General features: G+C 40.4%; 1 protein-coding gene across 7 annotated transcripts in view; it reads left to right on the forward strand.

The window, feature by feature from the left end:
- TRAF5 (TNF receptor associated factor 5) overlaps positions 1-17,811 on the forward strand; it is a 51,674-nt gene that overhangs the window by 25,250 nt on the left and 8,613 nt on the right. For all 7 annotated transcript variants that reach the window (XM_037737401.1, XM_037737402.1, XM_037737403.1 and 4 more), the window contains 7 exons: positions 3,023-3,241; positions 4,210-4,267; positions 6,124-6,225; positions 10,611-10,775; positions 11,720-11,797; positions 12,101-12,175; positions 16,071-16,163. In XM_037737401.1, the coding sequence (XP_037593329.1) occupies positions 3,023-3,241; positions 4,210-4,267; positions 6,124-6,225; positions 10,611-10,775; positions 11,720-11,797; positions 12,101-12,175; positions 16,071-16,163 (790 nt within the window). The remainder of the gene's footprint in view (positions 1-3,022; positions 3,242-4,209; positions 4,268-6,123; positions 6,226-10,610; positions 10,776-11,719; positions 11,798-12,100; positions 12,176-16,070; positions 16,164-17,811) is intronic.

Genomic DNA, 17,811 nt, shown 5'->3' on the forward strand with positions numbered 1-17,811 from the left:
TTTTTTTTTTTTTTTTTTTTTTGAGACGGGGTCTTGCTCTGCCACCCAGGCTGGAGTGCCGTGTCATAATCAGGACTCACTGCAGCCTCCATCTCCCAGGCTCAAGTGATCCCCCTGCCTCAACCTCCCAAGTAGCTTGTGGAAAGGCCCTGTGGCAGAAGAGAGTGTAGTGTATTAGGAGAACTAAAAGAAAGCCTGGGTGGCTGCAGTACAGAAAGCCAGGGAAGAGAGGTCCAGGATGCTGCTGGACTGGGGAGGAGACAGCCTTGAGCCTGCTTAGCATTGTGGACTTTCCCTCAGATCCCTAGGAAAACACTGAAAGATGAAGGGAGATAACCTTACATTGTACTTGCATTTTGAAAGTCTCACCCTGGCTATAGTATGGAGAGTGGTTTGGAGAAGAAAGCAACTAATGAATTTATATTTAGTTCAGCTGAGAAATGACATGGCTTGGTACTTGTCTTAGCTTGGGCTGCTGTAAGACAGCACATAGACTGGGTGGCTTACAGATAACAGATTCAGCTTCCAGAACTGTCAGAAATCTGTGTTGTTTCTCAGAGCGTGCAGTGTAGTGGAGGGGACCCTGAACTGATCAGGGTGTCAGCATGATTGGGTTCTGATGAGGTTCCTCTTCCAGGCTGCAGATTTAATTGCTGTATCATTACATGGCAGCAAGAGGGCCAGGGAGCTCTCTGGCCTCTTTAGATAGGAGGTCTCACCATGTTGCCTGGGCTAGACTTGAATTCCTGGGTTCAAGCCATCTTCCCACCTCAGCCTCCTGAGTAGCTGGGACTACAAGTGTGCACCATCATTCCCGGCTTTCTCAGGCCTCTTCTTATAAGGGCACTAATCCCATTTATGAGGTCTCTGCTCTAATGACTTCATTACCTGCCAAAAGCCCCACCTCCTAATGCCATCACATTGGGGGTTAGAATTTCCACATATGAATTTTGGGGGGAAATACAAACATTCAATCTACTGCAATGATAGTGATAGATAGATACTGTGAGTAATGTATTTGTGTGCAAGAAGTCATTGCCAAACTCAAGAGCATCTAGATTTTATCCTGTGTTATCTTCTGGTAGTTTTATAGCTTTGCATTTTATGTTTATGTCTGTGATCCATTCTGAGTTAATTTTTGTGAAGTGTGTCAGGTCTGTGTCTAGCTTTGTTTTCTGATGTGGATGTCCAGTTTTCCCAGCACCGTTTGTTGAAAAGACTTATCTTTGCATCATTATTTTGCCTTTGCTCCTTTGTCAAAGGTCAGTTGACTGTATTTATGTAGGTCTATTTCTGGGTTCTCTATTCTGTTCCCTGCATCTGTTTGTCTGTTCTTTTGACAGTACTACACTGTCTTGATTACTGTACCTTTATAATAAGTTTTGAAGTTGTGTAATGTCAGTCCTCCAGCTCTGTTCTTCTCCTCTGATATTGTTCTGCTGTGTTGGGTCTTTGGCTCCACAAGTTTTAAGAGTGCTATCTTAGGCCATGTGCGGTGGCTTACCCAGCACTTTGGGAGGCTCAGCCACAAGGATCACTTGTGTCTAGGAGTTCAAGACCAGCCTGGGTAACATAAAGGGACCCTGTCTGTATTAGTCTGTTTTCCCGCTGCTGATAAAGATACACCAGACAGGTGTGGTGGCTCAGGCCTGTAATCCCAGCTCTTTGGGAGGCCAAGGCTGGTGGATCATGAGGTCAAGAGATTGAGACCATCCTAACCAACATGGTGAAACCTGTCTCTACTAAAAATACAAAAATTAGCTGGGGTGGTGGCGTGTACCTGTAGTCCCAGCTACTTGGGAGGCTGAGGCAGGAGAATCGCTTGAACCTGAGAGGCAGAGGTTGCAGTGAGCTGAGATTGCGCCACTGCTCTCTAGTGTGGCAACAGAGCAAAAACTTAGTAAAAAAAAAAAAAAAAAAAAAAGACATACCCAAGACTGGGCAATTGACAAAAGGAAAAGATTTAATGGACTTACAGTTCCATGTGGCTGTAGAAGCCTCACAGTCATGGCAGAAGGTAGGGAGAAGCAAGTCACATCTTACATGGATGGCAGAGGCAGAAAGAGAGAGAGAAACTGCCCTATAAAGCCATCAGATCTCATTAGACTTATTCACTGTCACAAAAATAGCACAGGAAAGACCACAATTCAGTTGCCTTCCACTGGGTCCCTCCCACAACATGTGGGAATTCAAGAGGAAATTTGGGTGGGCACATAGACAAACCATGTCACTGTCTCTAAAAAAGAATTTTTTTTAAAAATTGGCCAGGTGTGGTGGTGTGTGCCTATAGTGCCTGTAGTTCTAGCTACTGGGGAGGGATCAGTTGAACCCAAGAGTTGGAGATTACAGTGAGCCATGATCACAGCACTGGACTGCAGCCTGGGCTACAGAGTGAGACCTTGTCTCTGAAAAAATGAAAAAGAAGTGTTAGTCTGTTTGTGCTGATGTAACAAAATACCTCAGACTGGGTAATTTATAAAGAACAGGAATTTATTTCTCATAGTTTTGGAGGCTGGGAATTCCAAGTTCAAGATACCAGCATGTTCAGTGTCTGGTAAACACTTGCTCTGTGCTTCCAAGATGGTGAGAAATAAATTTGCCTCTAAAAATTTTAACAAAACACGTGTTTCCATTCTCTCATTGAGTGAAAGAAAATATCCTAACAGTTGACTTATAGTGTAATTAACACACCTGGCTATATTTTGTCCAAGCATGTGGCCAAACTTACAGGGTAATTTAGCACCCCGTAAAAGGTTGATGGACAAAGAACTGAATGAAGTCTCATAGAATCTTGCTAGAAGTCATCTGGTCCAGCCTCTAACCGGAGCACTCCAAAGACATTGTACCTTTGCCGGAGCCCCTCCAATGGCGGGAGGTTGTCACTGTTGTTACAAAGTCACAACAGAATGACCATGTGAATGATGTACACTAATTATGGGACAAATAACCAAAGCGTCTGATGGCTGTAGTTGTTTCAGTGTTTGTACACTTAATTTTCCTTCACCTCCCCTGACCTCTGCAGAATGGCTTATTCAGAAAAGCATAGAGGTGAGCCCTGTGGTTTCATCCGCCAGAATTCTGGCAACTCCATTTCCTTGGACTTTGAGCCCAATATAGAGTACCGGTTTGTGGAGCAGTTGGAAGAGCGCTACAAATGTGCCTTCTGCCACTCGGTGCTTCACAACCCCCACCAGACGGGATGTGGGCACCGCTTCTGCCAGCACTGCATCCTCTCCCTGAGGTGAGTGGACAGGGCCTGCAACTCCGACCATGGCAGGCCCAGCATGCAGGTGCCGATTGTGGCCACTCAACTGTTCTCATGGTTTTTGGAGTTGCTTTATTTGGCCACAGAACCATGACTATAAGGAGGGACTCTCCCAGATCTCCTCTGTGAGGTCCTGAAGAATAATCATTTTTGGGTTATTAATTTACAGATATTCTTTCTTAAAATTAATTTACAGATATCCTTTTCTTAAAATTCAGACTGCACCTGTTTTGCATGGGAGAGCAGACCTAGACACACACTCCATTATGGGAGCTGGCTGTGTGGAAGAGCTTGAATCTCACAGCGTCTGTGTTGTAGTCACTTCAGTCTTCCCTTTCCTTGAGGCAGAGGTGCTGTAACACCTAGAAGAGACCTTGCTGCCATGGATGCTGTCCTCTCCTGGGCAGCTGAAAGACCTGGGTCATGCTGTGTTGAGGGAGGAGACCAGGAGAGATGTGGAAGCAGACACACTTTGGGGGGTTACATAGGAAACAAGGCAGTCATTTTACCCTGCCAAACCTTGAAAGCGGGTTATTATAGTGGATCCTCATTCCTTCATGTGTTTGTGCCTTCAGCACCTGTGTGTTCTGTGCTCTCATGCTGAAGAGCTACAGTGTGGAACAGGACCCCATGTTTGCCCTCTAGAATGTTCCAGTCCTGAGAAGGAGACGTTGTGGTACAGTGTGATAAACAAAGGACAAAGGGCATTTAGTTTTGTCCACTGACTGCATCCTGGAGGATGCATGAAGTTTTTCAGGCAAACTGAGACTAGGAAGGTGCTGAAGGAGGGGTGCAGTAGGCACCTTCTGGGTAGAGGGAACAGCATGGATAGACAGGGACCAGCCTGCCCAGGGCTAGAGCATGGCTGGAGCCCTGGGGCTGCTTTTGGAAATGCTGTTGAGGTAAACACCTAACTCTGGCTCCATTTTTATTTTTCTCTCCAGAGAATTAAACACAGTGCCAATTTGCCCTGTAGATAAGGAGGTCATCAAATCTCAGGAGGTAAGAAAGTCACTGCATTGGTCTAGCAGCTCTCAGGGTGATAGAGAAGAAGTCAATGAATTGGACATAGAGATTGGAGCAGGAGAGTGGTCAAGGGAGACCTTCCTTGGAGTCCACATTCCTCTGCTGTGGGGTCACATCAGAGCCTACTCATAGCCCTGTTTCAGAGGCTTGTTTGGGTCTTTATTGACCACACCCCTCCTCCACCCCAAGTCTCCTTGCCTGGTTCTTCCTTATCTCCTTCCTATACTAGCTCCAGCTAATGTATTTCATTACGGTTTTGATTTGCATTTTCCTGTTGGCTGATGAGGCTGGGAATTTTTTCAGGTGCTTATTGGGTATTTGTATATCTTCTTTGTTAAAAATGCCTATTTATTTCCTTTGTTTATTTTAAAAACTTGAGTTATTTGCCTGTTATTGTTGCATTATAAAAGTTGTTTATAGCCTATAATCCCAGCAGTTTGGGAGGCTGAGGCAGGCAGATCATATAAGGCCAGGAGTTCGAGACCAGCTTGGCCAACATGGCAAAACCCTGTCTCTACTAAAAAATACAAAGATTAGCTGGGTGTGGTGGTGCACGACTGTAATCCCAGCTACCTGGGAGGTTGAGGCATGAGAATCGCTGGAGCCCGGGAGCTGGAGGTTGCAGTGAGCTGAGATCATGCCACTGCACTCCAGCCAAGGTGACAGAGCAAGACTCCGCCTCAGAAAAAGAAAAAGTTCTTTATATATTCTGGATATAAATATCTGCAAATATTTTTCTTCCATTCTGTGGGTTGTCTTTTCCCTTTCTTGTAGTGTGTTTAAAGCACAAAAAATTTTCATTTTGATGAAGTCTAGTTCATCTGTTTTTTTTTTTTTTTTTTTTTTTTTTGGTTTTTTTTTTTTTTTTTTTTGTATCTAAGAAACCATTGTCTGTCCCACGTCATGAAGATTTTCTCCCTTAAAACTCCTCTTTAAGTTCAATTTTCTTCCTTTAGGATTCTGTTGCAGGATGTTTAAGCAGAAGTTTCCCTTCAGCCTCTGGTCTGCTGTATATGCGCCTTCTCTATACTTCTTATAATGTGTTTTGTAAATATCTACAACAGGGCTGTGCTGTACTTAGTGTCTGTCTGAGCTACTATTCCAGGGGTTGGCATACTACAGTCTTGGGACAGATCCACCCTGCCACCCATTTTTGTATGGCCTGTAAGCTAAGAAACTTTTTATATAATGGTGGATGCATAGAAACCTTGTATTTTTGCAACTTCTTGTGAGTCTTAAACTACTTCAAAATAAAGCTATTTAAAATAATCCAGAGAAGGTTTTGTGATATGAGATTCAAATTTCAGTGTTCATAAATAGTGTTTTATTGGAACATAGCTGTTCCCATTCATTTAGGTATTGTATACGGAAGAGTTGAAAAGTGACATCAGAAACAATTGTGATGTGAACTATCTGACCCCTTACAGTTTGTTGGCTCCTGGTTTGTGCTAAAATAGCAAGCCAGCACAGCCTGGGTAATGCTGTCTGATGAGTGATACATTTACTCTGGGACAGGAAGCTGAAAGCATCACTCTTGGCTAAGCTTCACCTCCTCACCTTTGAGAATGTGGGGTCAAGTTCACCATGAGATTTGCCTAGCTGTAGCGTGTTGCACTGGGCATTGTTACCTGGCTTGTATGTTTGATGGTTTGTCAAAAGCATATATCGGAGACAGCCTTTTCTTTCAGTGTGGTGTAATATTTCCATTCCAGCAGTTGTCTGGAAGTTTCCACCTGCCTGTTGAGGTATACTTGAAGACCAAATTAAAATAGCTTAATTCACATTGCCGTAAAACTTTGAAGTGTGTGAAACCTATTATGTTTACCTTTTAGGTTTTTAAAGACAATTGCTGCAAAAGAGAAGTCCTCAACTTATATGTATATTGCAGCAATGCTCCTGGATGTAATGCCAAGGTTATTCTGGGCCGGTACCAGGTTGGTATTACTCATGAACAGTATTTACCTTTGCCATTTTTCCGGGGATGTGTATTGAACCCCTTTATGAGACAGTTACTGAGCTAAGCATGTAACAGGGATTCAGTGGATTGCCCTCAGAGATTCCCAGTCTAGCCATACAGGTGGCTACAGTGCTGCGGTACCCCTAGGGCTGAGGTGTGAGTGAAGAGGTTCATCCTGTATGGAGCGCAGGGAAGACATCTTGTATCCACTAGACCTTAATTGTGTGGTAGGGATCATTGAGCCAAATGAGAGGGTGCAGGACATGCTGGACCAAACAAACACTCGAGAATATGTCATTTTGGTGGAACTGGGTGGGACCCCGGGGTGATTACAGAAAGACACAGTTGTGAGGTCCTTCCCTGAAAGCATTTGCTCTCTCACTTGGTGGTGTCATAGGCATTTCCCAGCAACTGTGAGGCCTGGCCTCGTGGGGTTTATGATCTATGGCAGATCACTCAGACCAAGGCAGAGACAGGCTGCGGGTTAAAGGTAAAAAGCATTGACAGGAGAGACAAACCAACAAGGCGTAGGGGAAATGTAAGTGAAGGGGAATTGAGTGCCTTTAAAAATGAAGTAAGGCCAGCTGCCCTTCCCTCCAGCTAGGGAAGGTGGTTAAATGGGAAGCTAGAAACTTGTCATTGCCTGGCAGGCCCATGTCAAGTTTGATCACACTACAAGTGAACATGACTCAGGCATCTCTAACTCCTAGGGAATTGCTGAGAGGCTGCTGAAATTTTCCCCGCACACCCACACATTTTGGAACACATATTTCAGATGATTCAGTCTTTTCTCTATCACTCCAAATCCCCCAGGCACTGAGCTTATAAATGTGTAAATGATTTCCTTGTTAACCCAGGGACTTCTTTGGAGGCTCATGGAACTTTTGGTATGTTTTCATGTGTCCTTTGCCACTTGTTTTGAATAGTCAAGTCCTAGAGCGAGGGAGGCCTTTTTTCCCAACTTTGTTGTCACTAAGCCAAAAAAGCAAATGAGGCTGAAATGGACCATTGAACAGCTTTAGTGACCAGATCACAGGCTTGTGGAGAGCAGGGGCTGGTTTCTTTCCACCTGTTTCTTTTACATTTCCCCTCATTCCTTGTTTCCCGCCTATCTCCTTGTGCGGTAAGGTGTAGAATCTTATGGGTAGCAGAGTTTCAATGAATGTTGACTTTTTGGGTGAGAGTTGAGGATGTAGTATCAACAAATTTTGGAGAAGAGATGGATTCCAACTGTGATGATTCATACCACCGGACGTGAGTGAGAATACCTATATTTCTCTCACTGTCAAAAAACTGTTTGCCTTTTCTTCTGAGAGAAGGTCAGCAAACTCTGTTAAGAGTCAAACAGTAAAAAAATAAAATTAAATTAAAAAGAGCCAGATAGTAACTATTTTAGGATTTGCAGGCCATACAGTCTCACAATTACTCAGCTGTCCCATTTGAGAGGGAAAGCAGCTATAGACAATCTGTAAAGGAATAGGTGTGGGTCCTTTCCAATACAACTTTAATTATAAAAACAAGTAGCAGGCCAGATTTGGCCTGTGAGTCCTCACTTGCCAATTTTGTTTTAAAGGACCCTCAGAGGGACAAGTTCTCTAACATTTTGGTAACTTGCTAGCATCACAATAACTGCAGTGATTCAAAGGTTTTCATTGAGATATGCCTGCTTTTAAAAATCTAGAATGTTGGCCAGGTGTGGTGGCTCATTCCTGTAATACCAGCACTTTAGGAGGCTGAGGCGGGCGGATCACCTGAGGTCAGGAGTTCGAGACCAGCCTGGCCAACATGGCAAAACTCTGTCTCTACTAAAAATACAAAAATTAGCTGGGCGTGGTGGCGGGCGCCTGTAATCCCAGCTACTCAGGAGGCTGAAGCAGGAGAATTGCTTGAAACCCGGGAGGTGGAGGTTGCAGTGAACTGAGATCATGCCACTGCACTCTAGCCTGGGTGACAGAGCAAGACTGTCTTAAAAAAAAAAACAAGAACAAAAAAACATAGACTGTCCAGCCTGGCCATCATAGTGAAACCCTGTCTCTACTAAAAATACAAAAATTAGCCGGGCATGGTGTGTATCTATAATCCCAGCTACTCGGGAGGCTGAGGCACAAGAAGTACTTTTACCCAGGAGGTGGAGGTTGCAAGGAACAGAGATCCCACCACTTCACTCCAGCCTGGGCAACAGAGAGAGACCCTGACTCAAAAATAAAATAAAAAATAAAACAGTATAAGAATACAAATAAAATAATCTAGAATGTGAAGAATCCGGGAATGAACACTGTCCATGTCATCATTCTCAAATATTAAATAGTATATACATAACTTTATATAAAATAATAAGAGCCAGATAGTAACTATTTTAGGCATTGCAGGCCATACAGTCTCACAATTACTCAGCTGTCCCATTTTAGAGGGAAAGCAGCTATAGACAATATGTGACAAAATAATATTAAATAGTGTATATATATAAAAAATTATATATTTACTAAATAGTATATACTACTAAATAGTATATATATAACTTTAAATAAAATAAAAAAGAACCAGATTTTTATTTTAGGCTTTGCAGGCCATACAGCCTCACAATTAGTATATATACTAATTAGTATATACAATTTGCATATATATTAATTAGTATATACAATTAGTATATATATTAATTTGATTTTTATTTTATTTAAAGTTATATATACTAATAGTATATATTCTATTAAATAGTATATATCACAATATATATATCACAATATATACCATTTAATATTTAAATATCAATGTGGTGTTTAATATATAACAAAATATAGAATATTAAATATTATTAACATTTATATTTAATATATAACATTATTGATATATTATACTAATGATATATATGAATGATATGTAATATCAATAGTGATATATTTATATATTAAATATAATAAATATATATTATTATAATATATTTAATATATATTTTATATATATTATTATATATGTTATATTTAGTATATATTATAACATTTAATATATATTCTACCAAATATATTTAATATATAGTCTATTCAATATAATATTGAATAGAATATATAATTTAAATACATTATATATTTAATATAGTATATTTAATATATATTTATAATATAATTTAATATATAGTATATATTTACAATATAATACATAATATTTAAAAAAATATATAAAATATAAAATATATAATATATTACAATATTTACATTATATATTTAAATTATATTATAATTTATTAATTTCAAATATATTATTTATACAATATATTTATATAAATATAAATATATTTAGTATATTATATTTGATATATATTATATATATTAAATATATTTACATATAAATAGTAATTAAATGTAAAATTAAATGTTTAATTAGTTTAAATAAATGTTAATATTTAATAATATTAAATGACATTAGAGAATATTTAAAATAAAATTTAAATAACTTATTATTTGTGTCAGAGTCTCACTCTGTCACCTAGGCTGGAGTGCAGTGGTGCAGTCATAGCTTACTGCAGCCTCAAACTGCTGGATTCAACTGATCCTCCCACCTCAGCCTCCTGTGTAGCTGGGATCACAGGTGTACACCACCACACTTGGCAAATTAAAAAAAGAAATTTGTGGAGACAAGGTCTTGGGGTCTCACTGTGTTGCCCAGGCTGGACTTGAGTCCTGGCCTTAAGTGATCCTCCTGTCTCAGCCTCCTAAGGTTCTGCGCTTATGAGGATGAGCCAGCACACATGGCCAATAAATTATCATTAATGGTTAAAAATATTTCCTGATTTTACCAGTCTGACCATTCCCAGCTTCTCTTGGGCCTGCACACCTGTGTTTCCTCCATCTCCTTCTCTTTATCATTTCTAGAATAGCTTCCTCTCCCTTCTTTTCATCTTCATCGTTTGCCTTTCTTCCTTGAGTTAGGATATGCCCTTCTCTCCTTTTTTCTTTTTCTTGTTTCCTTTTACCATCTGCTGTGCATAGACCCATACTTAATGCTGGGGGTTCGGATGAAGAGTGCACAAAAGAAATAAAAATGTCCTTGAAGAACTCGTAAATTAAGGAAAATATCCAAGAACTAACCTGAGAATATGAGCACATTATTAGATCTTGGTGTACTTCCTCTTCACCCATCTTCCCCTGTCCTCTGAATTCCTCCCAACCAAGGCAGCCCTCCCCATGCCCTCTCCTCAGCAGAGGCAGTGGGCTGCATCCCCTGAGAGCCTACCCTGTGCCTTGCCCTGTGCAAGCCTTTCTGCGCAGCTGCCCACCCTGTTCTCTGTCCCTCTCTAGGCTTTCCAGCTGACCTCCCTCCCACTGCCCTGCTCAGTGGGTCCCACTGGCCTGTTGTTATCTGTTGCAGGATCACCTTCAGCAGTGCTTATTTCAAGCTGTGCAGTGTTCTAATGAGAACTGCCGGGAACCAGTCCTACGAAAAGACCTGAAAGAGCATTTGAGTGCATACTGTCAGTTTCGAGAGGAAAAATGCGTTTATTGCAAAAAGGATGTAGTAGTCATCAATCTACAGGTAAAAAACAACAACACACATGGCTGGGTGCGGTGGCTCATGCCTATAATCCTAATACTTTGGGAGGCCAAGGCGAGTGGATCACCTGGGGTCAGGAGTTTGAGATCAGCCTGGCCAACACGGTGAAACCCTGTCTCTACTAAACATACAAAAATTATCTGGGCGTGGTGATGTGTGCCTGTAATTCAGCTACTAGGGAGGCTGAGGCAGGAGAATTGCTTAAACCCGTGAGGTGGAGGTTGTAGTGAGCTGAGATCACGCCATTGCACTCCAGCCTGGGTAATGAGTGAAATTCCTTCTCAAATTAAAAAACAACAACAACAACACACAAAACAGTCATCTGTATGGAGCTAAATTATGCCTGAGTGGTCACAGTGAATCAGGTGAAATGCCAGAAGAACATTCCTGCATTTATTTTCATACAGAGTTAGGTCTAAAGAATTTGCTTTTTGGAGAGAAGTTCTGTGAAAAGCTTCAAACCTTCTTGTTGGTAGCACTCTATTCATTTATTGTTGGCAAAAATATTATTTGAACATGTGCTGTGTATGTGTAAGGAATGCTAGGTGATGAGTCACAAGGAGATGATGATAATGTCTCCTCTGAATTCTGCAGTGTAGCTGGGGAGGCGGGACGTAGGCCTAAAAAGAAACCATGGGTACTTTTTACATGTCCCGAAGGAGTTATGCTGGCAGTTCCCCAATCTACCTTCTTTGAGTCCTGTGCTCTATGACTTTTTTTTGGAATAATTGGAAGATTTAATATTTCAATTAAGTTAATTTATGCCTAGAAAGCAGACATCTTTAATCCTTTTTTGGAACTAGGCCATAACTTTCTGTAGCAAGTAAGCCACGTGACATATAGCCCCAAAGAGACACAGGTATAATCACTGTGAGGCCATGGAAGACAACCCTTGGCTTTGTTTTATTGCACTTTCTCTGTTTCAGAATCACGAGGAAAACTTGTGTCCTGAATACCCGGTATTTTGTCCCAACAATTGTTCGAAGATTATTCTAAAAACTGAGGTAACTGCAAATAATCCTCCTGTAGATTTTATGGAAGATAAAGTTTTAGTAATCACTGTGGTCTGTGTTTGATAAATCCCACCGATAAGGGCCCAGGGCTTAAATTATACTCGTGATAATGATGTCTCGGTCTTTCCTCCTCTTTGCCCTGCGCACTCTTTCCAGTTTTCATCATAGCTCTTTCTTGCCAGGCATCTCTCCTTCTCCTGGTCCTTGCCTTCTTCCCAAGTCACCCTTGGTTCCCCGATTGCTGCAGTTGGAGAATCAGTGATGAATTTATGCTTGTGGCTATCCATTTCATAGGTGGATGAACACCTGGCTGTATGTCCTGAAGCTGAGCAAGACTGTCCTTTTAAGCACTATGGCTGTGCTGTAACGGTATGGAATGCCTTTTGTTTCTGCCTCTACATTCTACTGTATAATTCACTTGGCAAGTTCAGTTTACTCTCTGTTCCGTCGAGGATGGAGAAAGACATACAGTTCTGAGAAATATAAGGCTGATTATTTTAGGATTCTCCAGTGAAACAGAACCAATGGGATATATACATATAGAGAGAGATTTATTTTAAGAAGTTGGCTCTTGCTGTTGTGGGGGCTAGCAAGTCCAAAATCTACAGGGCAGCTCAGCAATCTGGAAACTCTGGCTGGAGTTTCTATGCTGCAGTCTTGAGGAGAAGCTCGTTTTCTTCAGGAAATCTTAGTGTTTGCTCTGAAGGCCTTCAAATGATTGGATGAGGCCCACCACACTATGGAGGGTAATTTGCTTACTTCAAGTCTACCAATTGTTTTCATCACATCTATAAATACCTTCACAGCAACATATAGACTTGTTTTGACCAAACAATTGGGCACCATAGCCTAGCTAGGTTGACACATAAAATTAACCATCACAATAATTATTTCTAATTCCAATTCCATTGCCTCCACCTGGTTTGGAAACCTTCTGGGGTTACTCCTCTCATGATTACAAATCCTGGTTTTATGGTGATATATCCTTGTATATCACCAAGTATACTGAAACAAAATGGACTAAAATTGTGTTTTAATATGTGTGTTATTACCTTTTAAATACTTTAATAATTCATGAATTATACAAAATTAAAATAAAATTTGATTTCTACTTCAGTCTTTTGAATAGATTCCAGATGGATCAAAGTTTTAGGCATTAAAATATATCATGTTCTGTATTATCATTCTGTGTTTTCTGTAAATCTAAAATTACGCCAAAATAAAAAGTTTACTTCAGAAATCATGAAAATGCTAGAAGGAAAAATGACTGAATTTTTTTATTCTTAAAATAAAGAGGCTGGTGCAGTGGCTCACACCTGTAATCCCAGTACTTTGGGAGGCTGAGATAGGTGGATCATTTGAGGTTAGGAGTTCGAGACCAGCCTGGCCAACATGGTGAAACCCCGCCTCTACTAAAAATACAAAAATTAACTGGACGTGGTGGCTGGCATGGGCACTTGTACTCCCAGCTACTGGGGAGGCTGAGGTATGAGAATCGCTTGAACCCGGAAGGCCGAGGTTGCAGTGAGCCAAGGTCGTGCCACTGCACTCCAGCCTGGACGACAGAGTGAGACTCTGTCTCAAAATAAAAACAAAACAAAACAAAAACCCAGAAACTAAAACAAAAAAAGCAGCCCTTTCTTAAATGATTATCACAAAACCAGAAGTCATAATTTTGATAAACTTAATAATAAATATTTAAAACTTATATATGATTTTTTTAAATACCATAAATAAAGTCAAATAGCAAACCATGAACTGGAGGGAAAAGTTTGCAACATATGATCAGACAAAAAGAAAAGGGGGCTATTTTCCTTAATATACAAAGAATTCTTCATGTTAATAACTTACTCAACTTAATGGAAAAATAGGCAAAGATATATGGCATATAGGCAGTTCCAGAAAAATTTCATTTGGCTGATAGATGTAAGAAAAGATGCTCAGTTTCATTCCTAAATAAATATAAATTACAACAAGAAATATTTTACCTAATGTCATCAAATTGATAAAGATTAAAACATTTTATGATACCTCACGTTTTTTGGGCAATTTGGTTATATCTATGAAAATAAAAAATGAATCCACACATTGACCCTGCAGTTCTACTGCTAGGATTTATGCCACAGATATCCTTTTTTAAGTATACAGTGATTACACATACACAAATATACACAAAGATGTTTATTTTATTGTTTGTATAGGAAAAAAAAAAACCCCAAACTAAAAACAACCTATAAGTCCATCATTAAAACATGAACTATATAGTTATATATTCATATTTTAGAATACCATGTAGCTGATAAAAATGAGATATATATAAAAAAATTAAATATAGTATGTTCTCATTTGTGTTAAAAATGTGTATATAGCCTTACTCTAGTAAGACTAGGAAATTGGGTGTGGAGATAGGCCTTTTATTTATCATTCTTCATCTTATGTTGTTTGACATAAGCACATATTTCTTTTATTTTAAAACCCATTAAAAATGTATATTCTGAGAAGGCTTTAAAAAAATCAGTGAAGAGTCTATAAATTTGCCACATATCAAACCAGAGGTGGTCTTGGCTGCCAAAAGGATAGGTTTTACCTTTCTTGTGAATGAAATGCAGGATTGTCCAGCCTGAGCAACATGGTGAAACCCCATCTCTACCAAAACATACAAAAGTTAGCTAGGCGGGGTAGTGTGTGCCTGTAGTCCCAGCTACTTGGGAGGCTGAGGTGGGAGAATCTCTTGAGCCAGGGAGGCAGAGATTGGAGTGAACCAAGATCACACCATTGCACTCCAGCCTGGGCAACAGAATGAGACCCTGTCTCAAAAAGAGAAAAAAAATGCAGAATTGCTTTCTAGCTCTGAAAAGGATCTTTACAGTCAGGTCCAAATCTCCAGTTGGTTTGTATTCTAGAACTTGCCTCAGTACCGGAGCTTGGGATGGCAGGGGGAGTTATTCTCTGGAACCTTATTCAGAACAGCCTGTCACCAAAGAGGCCAACCCTAACCTGAATGGAAATTGATGATAAATATTTAGTTAGGATGGATCACCTTGAACACCTAACAAACATTTAATTTTACTAGTAATATAGGCAGTCTCCAAATAAATCTTTTAATGATTAGGAAAAAAGCAACCATTTCTTCTTACAAATATATTCTTTGGTTTTTGAGAGCAACAAATTTGCATGGGCTGAAATTAAAATCAGCTGGCATTCCTTCTGCCCATGGCAGCCAGGCAGTGATTGGAGGCAGCATGGAACTGTGCTTGACAGGAGGAAGAACTGGCATTGACTTAAAACTGATTTGAAGGTAAACCACCAAGGAGATAGGTTTTATGTGGGAATAGTTGAGAGATGATAACTCCATTTAACCCACAGTCATATACTCCCCGAGCAAGGAAGAAAATCAGCACTGAGAATTTTGGTATTGGCCTGATTCTCTGTCTCATGGTTTTTGTAGAATCCTAAAGCTGGGGCGGGGCATGGTGGCTCACACCTGTAATCCCAGCACTTTGGGAGGCCAAGGCAGATGAATCACTTGAGGCCAGGAATTCGAGATTAGCCTGGCCAACATGGTGAAACCCCCTCTCTACTAAAAATATAAAAGTTAGTTGGGCATGGTGGTGGGTGCCTGTATTCCCAACTACTTGGGAGGCTGAGGCACAAGAATTGCTTGAACCCAGGAGGCAAAGGCAGGGAGCCGAAATCACACCACTGCACCCCAGCCTGGGTAACAGAGCAAGCTATCAAAAAAAATATAAATAAATAAAATCCTAAAGCTGGAAAAGGAACCCACTGGAGGGCCGGGCGCGGTGGCTCAAGCCTGTATTGGGAGGCCGAGGCGGGTGGATCACGAGGTCAAGAGATCGAGACCATCCTGGTCAACATGGTGAAACCCCATCTCTACTAAAAACTACAAAAAATTAGCTGGGCATGGTGGCACGTGCCTGTAATCCCAGCTACTCAGGAGGCTGAGGCAGGAGAATTGCCTGAACCCAGGAGGCGGAGGTTGCGGTGAGCCGAGATCACGCCATTGCACTCCAGCCTGGGTAACAAGAGCGAAACTCCGTCTCAAAAAAATAAATAAATAAATAAATAAATAAATAAACATTTTAAAAAAAAAGGAACCCACTGGAGTCATTTTTCCTGCAAACCACCTAGAGACTGCTGCATGTTTAAACTATTAAAGTAAGCAAAGTTGTTAAGATGTCCTACCACCTCTCTCATTTTTTGGAGCCTCTCATCAACTTGACTTATTTTTCTCTTCACATTGAAGGATAAACGGAGGAACCTGCAGGAACATGAGCAGTCAGCCTTACGGGAGCACATGCGTTTGGTTTTAGAAAAGAACGTCCAATTAGAAGAACAGGTAAATTTTCAAAGGTACAAATATAAAGTGAAGCAACAGAATTGCTGAGATTTGCTTCCTCTGTGCTGGAATTTTTCTATTCTCCTCTATTTCATTTTAAGTCAATTGGAGATAGATGTTTTTCTATTAAGTAGCCAAACAGGCTCATAGAATTATAGAATGTTAGAATTGGAAGGTGCCATTAAGATCCTTGGGTCCATCCCCATCATTCAACAGAGGAAATAACTGAGTTCTGAGAAATTTTTGTGTTTTAATTGGAAGTAGCAGAATTCAATCTCAAAACCCATGTCCTCCGATTCTAAATCCAGTATTCCCCATGGTACGCCATAACTGCCTCTCAATAGCCTATCTAAACACCTTTTGGTTAATACCTGGTACCTAGCAATTTGATGTTTAAGTACATTAATATTACTGTGAAACAACAGTTGACTATGTGTTCCAAGCACTATGGATTTTATAAATTTTGTGATAAGTCTAAGCTCCTGCCTTTGAGAAGCTTTGCAGCCTGACAAATGCATACATACACACTTATTTCACTGAGTTGTGATTATTAAGCGAAATGGTATGCAAATGCCTGCCATAGTTCCTGTGTCACTCATATTAACCTCAATAAATGCTGATTCTATTGATCAATTTTTAAGAAAGTTAATTATTTTGTTAGAACATCTCAAAAAATCAGACTTTTCAAGCCCAAGTAGGGAAGAAAACCATCCATTTTCAGAAAAGGAGCTGATGTTTACTAATGCACAGGATTTTTTGATGTCTGATTTTTCTTTTAAAGTAGATATGTGAGTTTCCAGGGTCAGATCCTGGAGAAAATTAGGAAGACTAATTAAATAGTAACTTTGGTAGAAGGCATGCTGCCTCGTAACCGTTCTCAAGTTCTTTCTGTATCAGTTGCCTCATTCATCCATCCTTTCATTCAAGAAACACCTACCATATGTCAGATACAGTGTTTGCTGTTAGGGACACTGAACCAAGGAAGAAATAGCCTCTACCCTTGAAGAACTAAAATAAATATAAACAGGTAAGTTGTCATGGCTTGTAGAACGTGCTATAACTCAGTCTGGGGTACAAAGACTGTAGCAGTTTATTCTGGGTGAGTTGGGGAAGACTATCCAAGGTAAGATATCCAAGCTGCCTCTTGAAGGAGGAAAGATTCAGCAATTAAAATGTGGAAAAAGGACATCCAAAAGGGAGAGCTTACACTGAAGCAGGGAGGCATAAGAAATTCTGATGGATCAAGGAAATGGGGTTTTAGGATGAATGGACTTCTGAGTATGAGACAGGGAAAGGCTGGAGACTGGTGTGTTGGATCCAGGTTGCAGTGGCCTTCCGTGTAGCCTACGAAGTTTTGAAAACTGTGCATTCAATTATTTTTTCAATTCATTCATACTCTGCCTTGTTTCAGAAATGTTTTAAGGGCCAGAAATTTGAACTAATGTTTTTTTCAGTAATAGGGAGCTAATGGAGGTTTCTTAATTGGAAAATACTTGGCCAGCTAATTGTCGAGATAGGGTCTGGCCCTGTCACCGAGGCTGGAGTACAGTGGTGCGATCTGGACTCTCTACAGTCTCTGCCTCCAAGGCTCAAGAAATCCTCCCACCTCAGCCTCTTGAGTAGCTGCGACTATAGGTGTGCACCACCA

The sequence above is a fragment of the Cebus imitator genome, unplaced genomic scaffold (assembly GCF_001604975.1).
Source record: "Cebus imitator isolate Cc_AM_T3 unplaced genomic scaffold, Cebus_imitator-1.0 Scaffold38, whole genome shotgun sequence".
Classification (NCBI taxonomy): Eukaryota; Metazoa; Chordata; class Mammalia; order Primates; family Cebidae; genus Cebus; species Cebus imitator.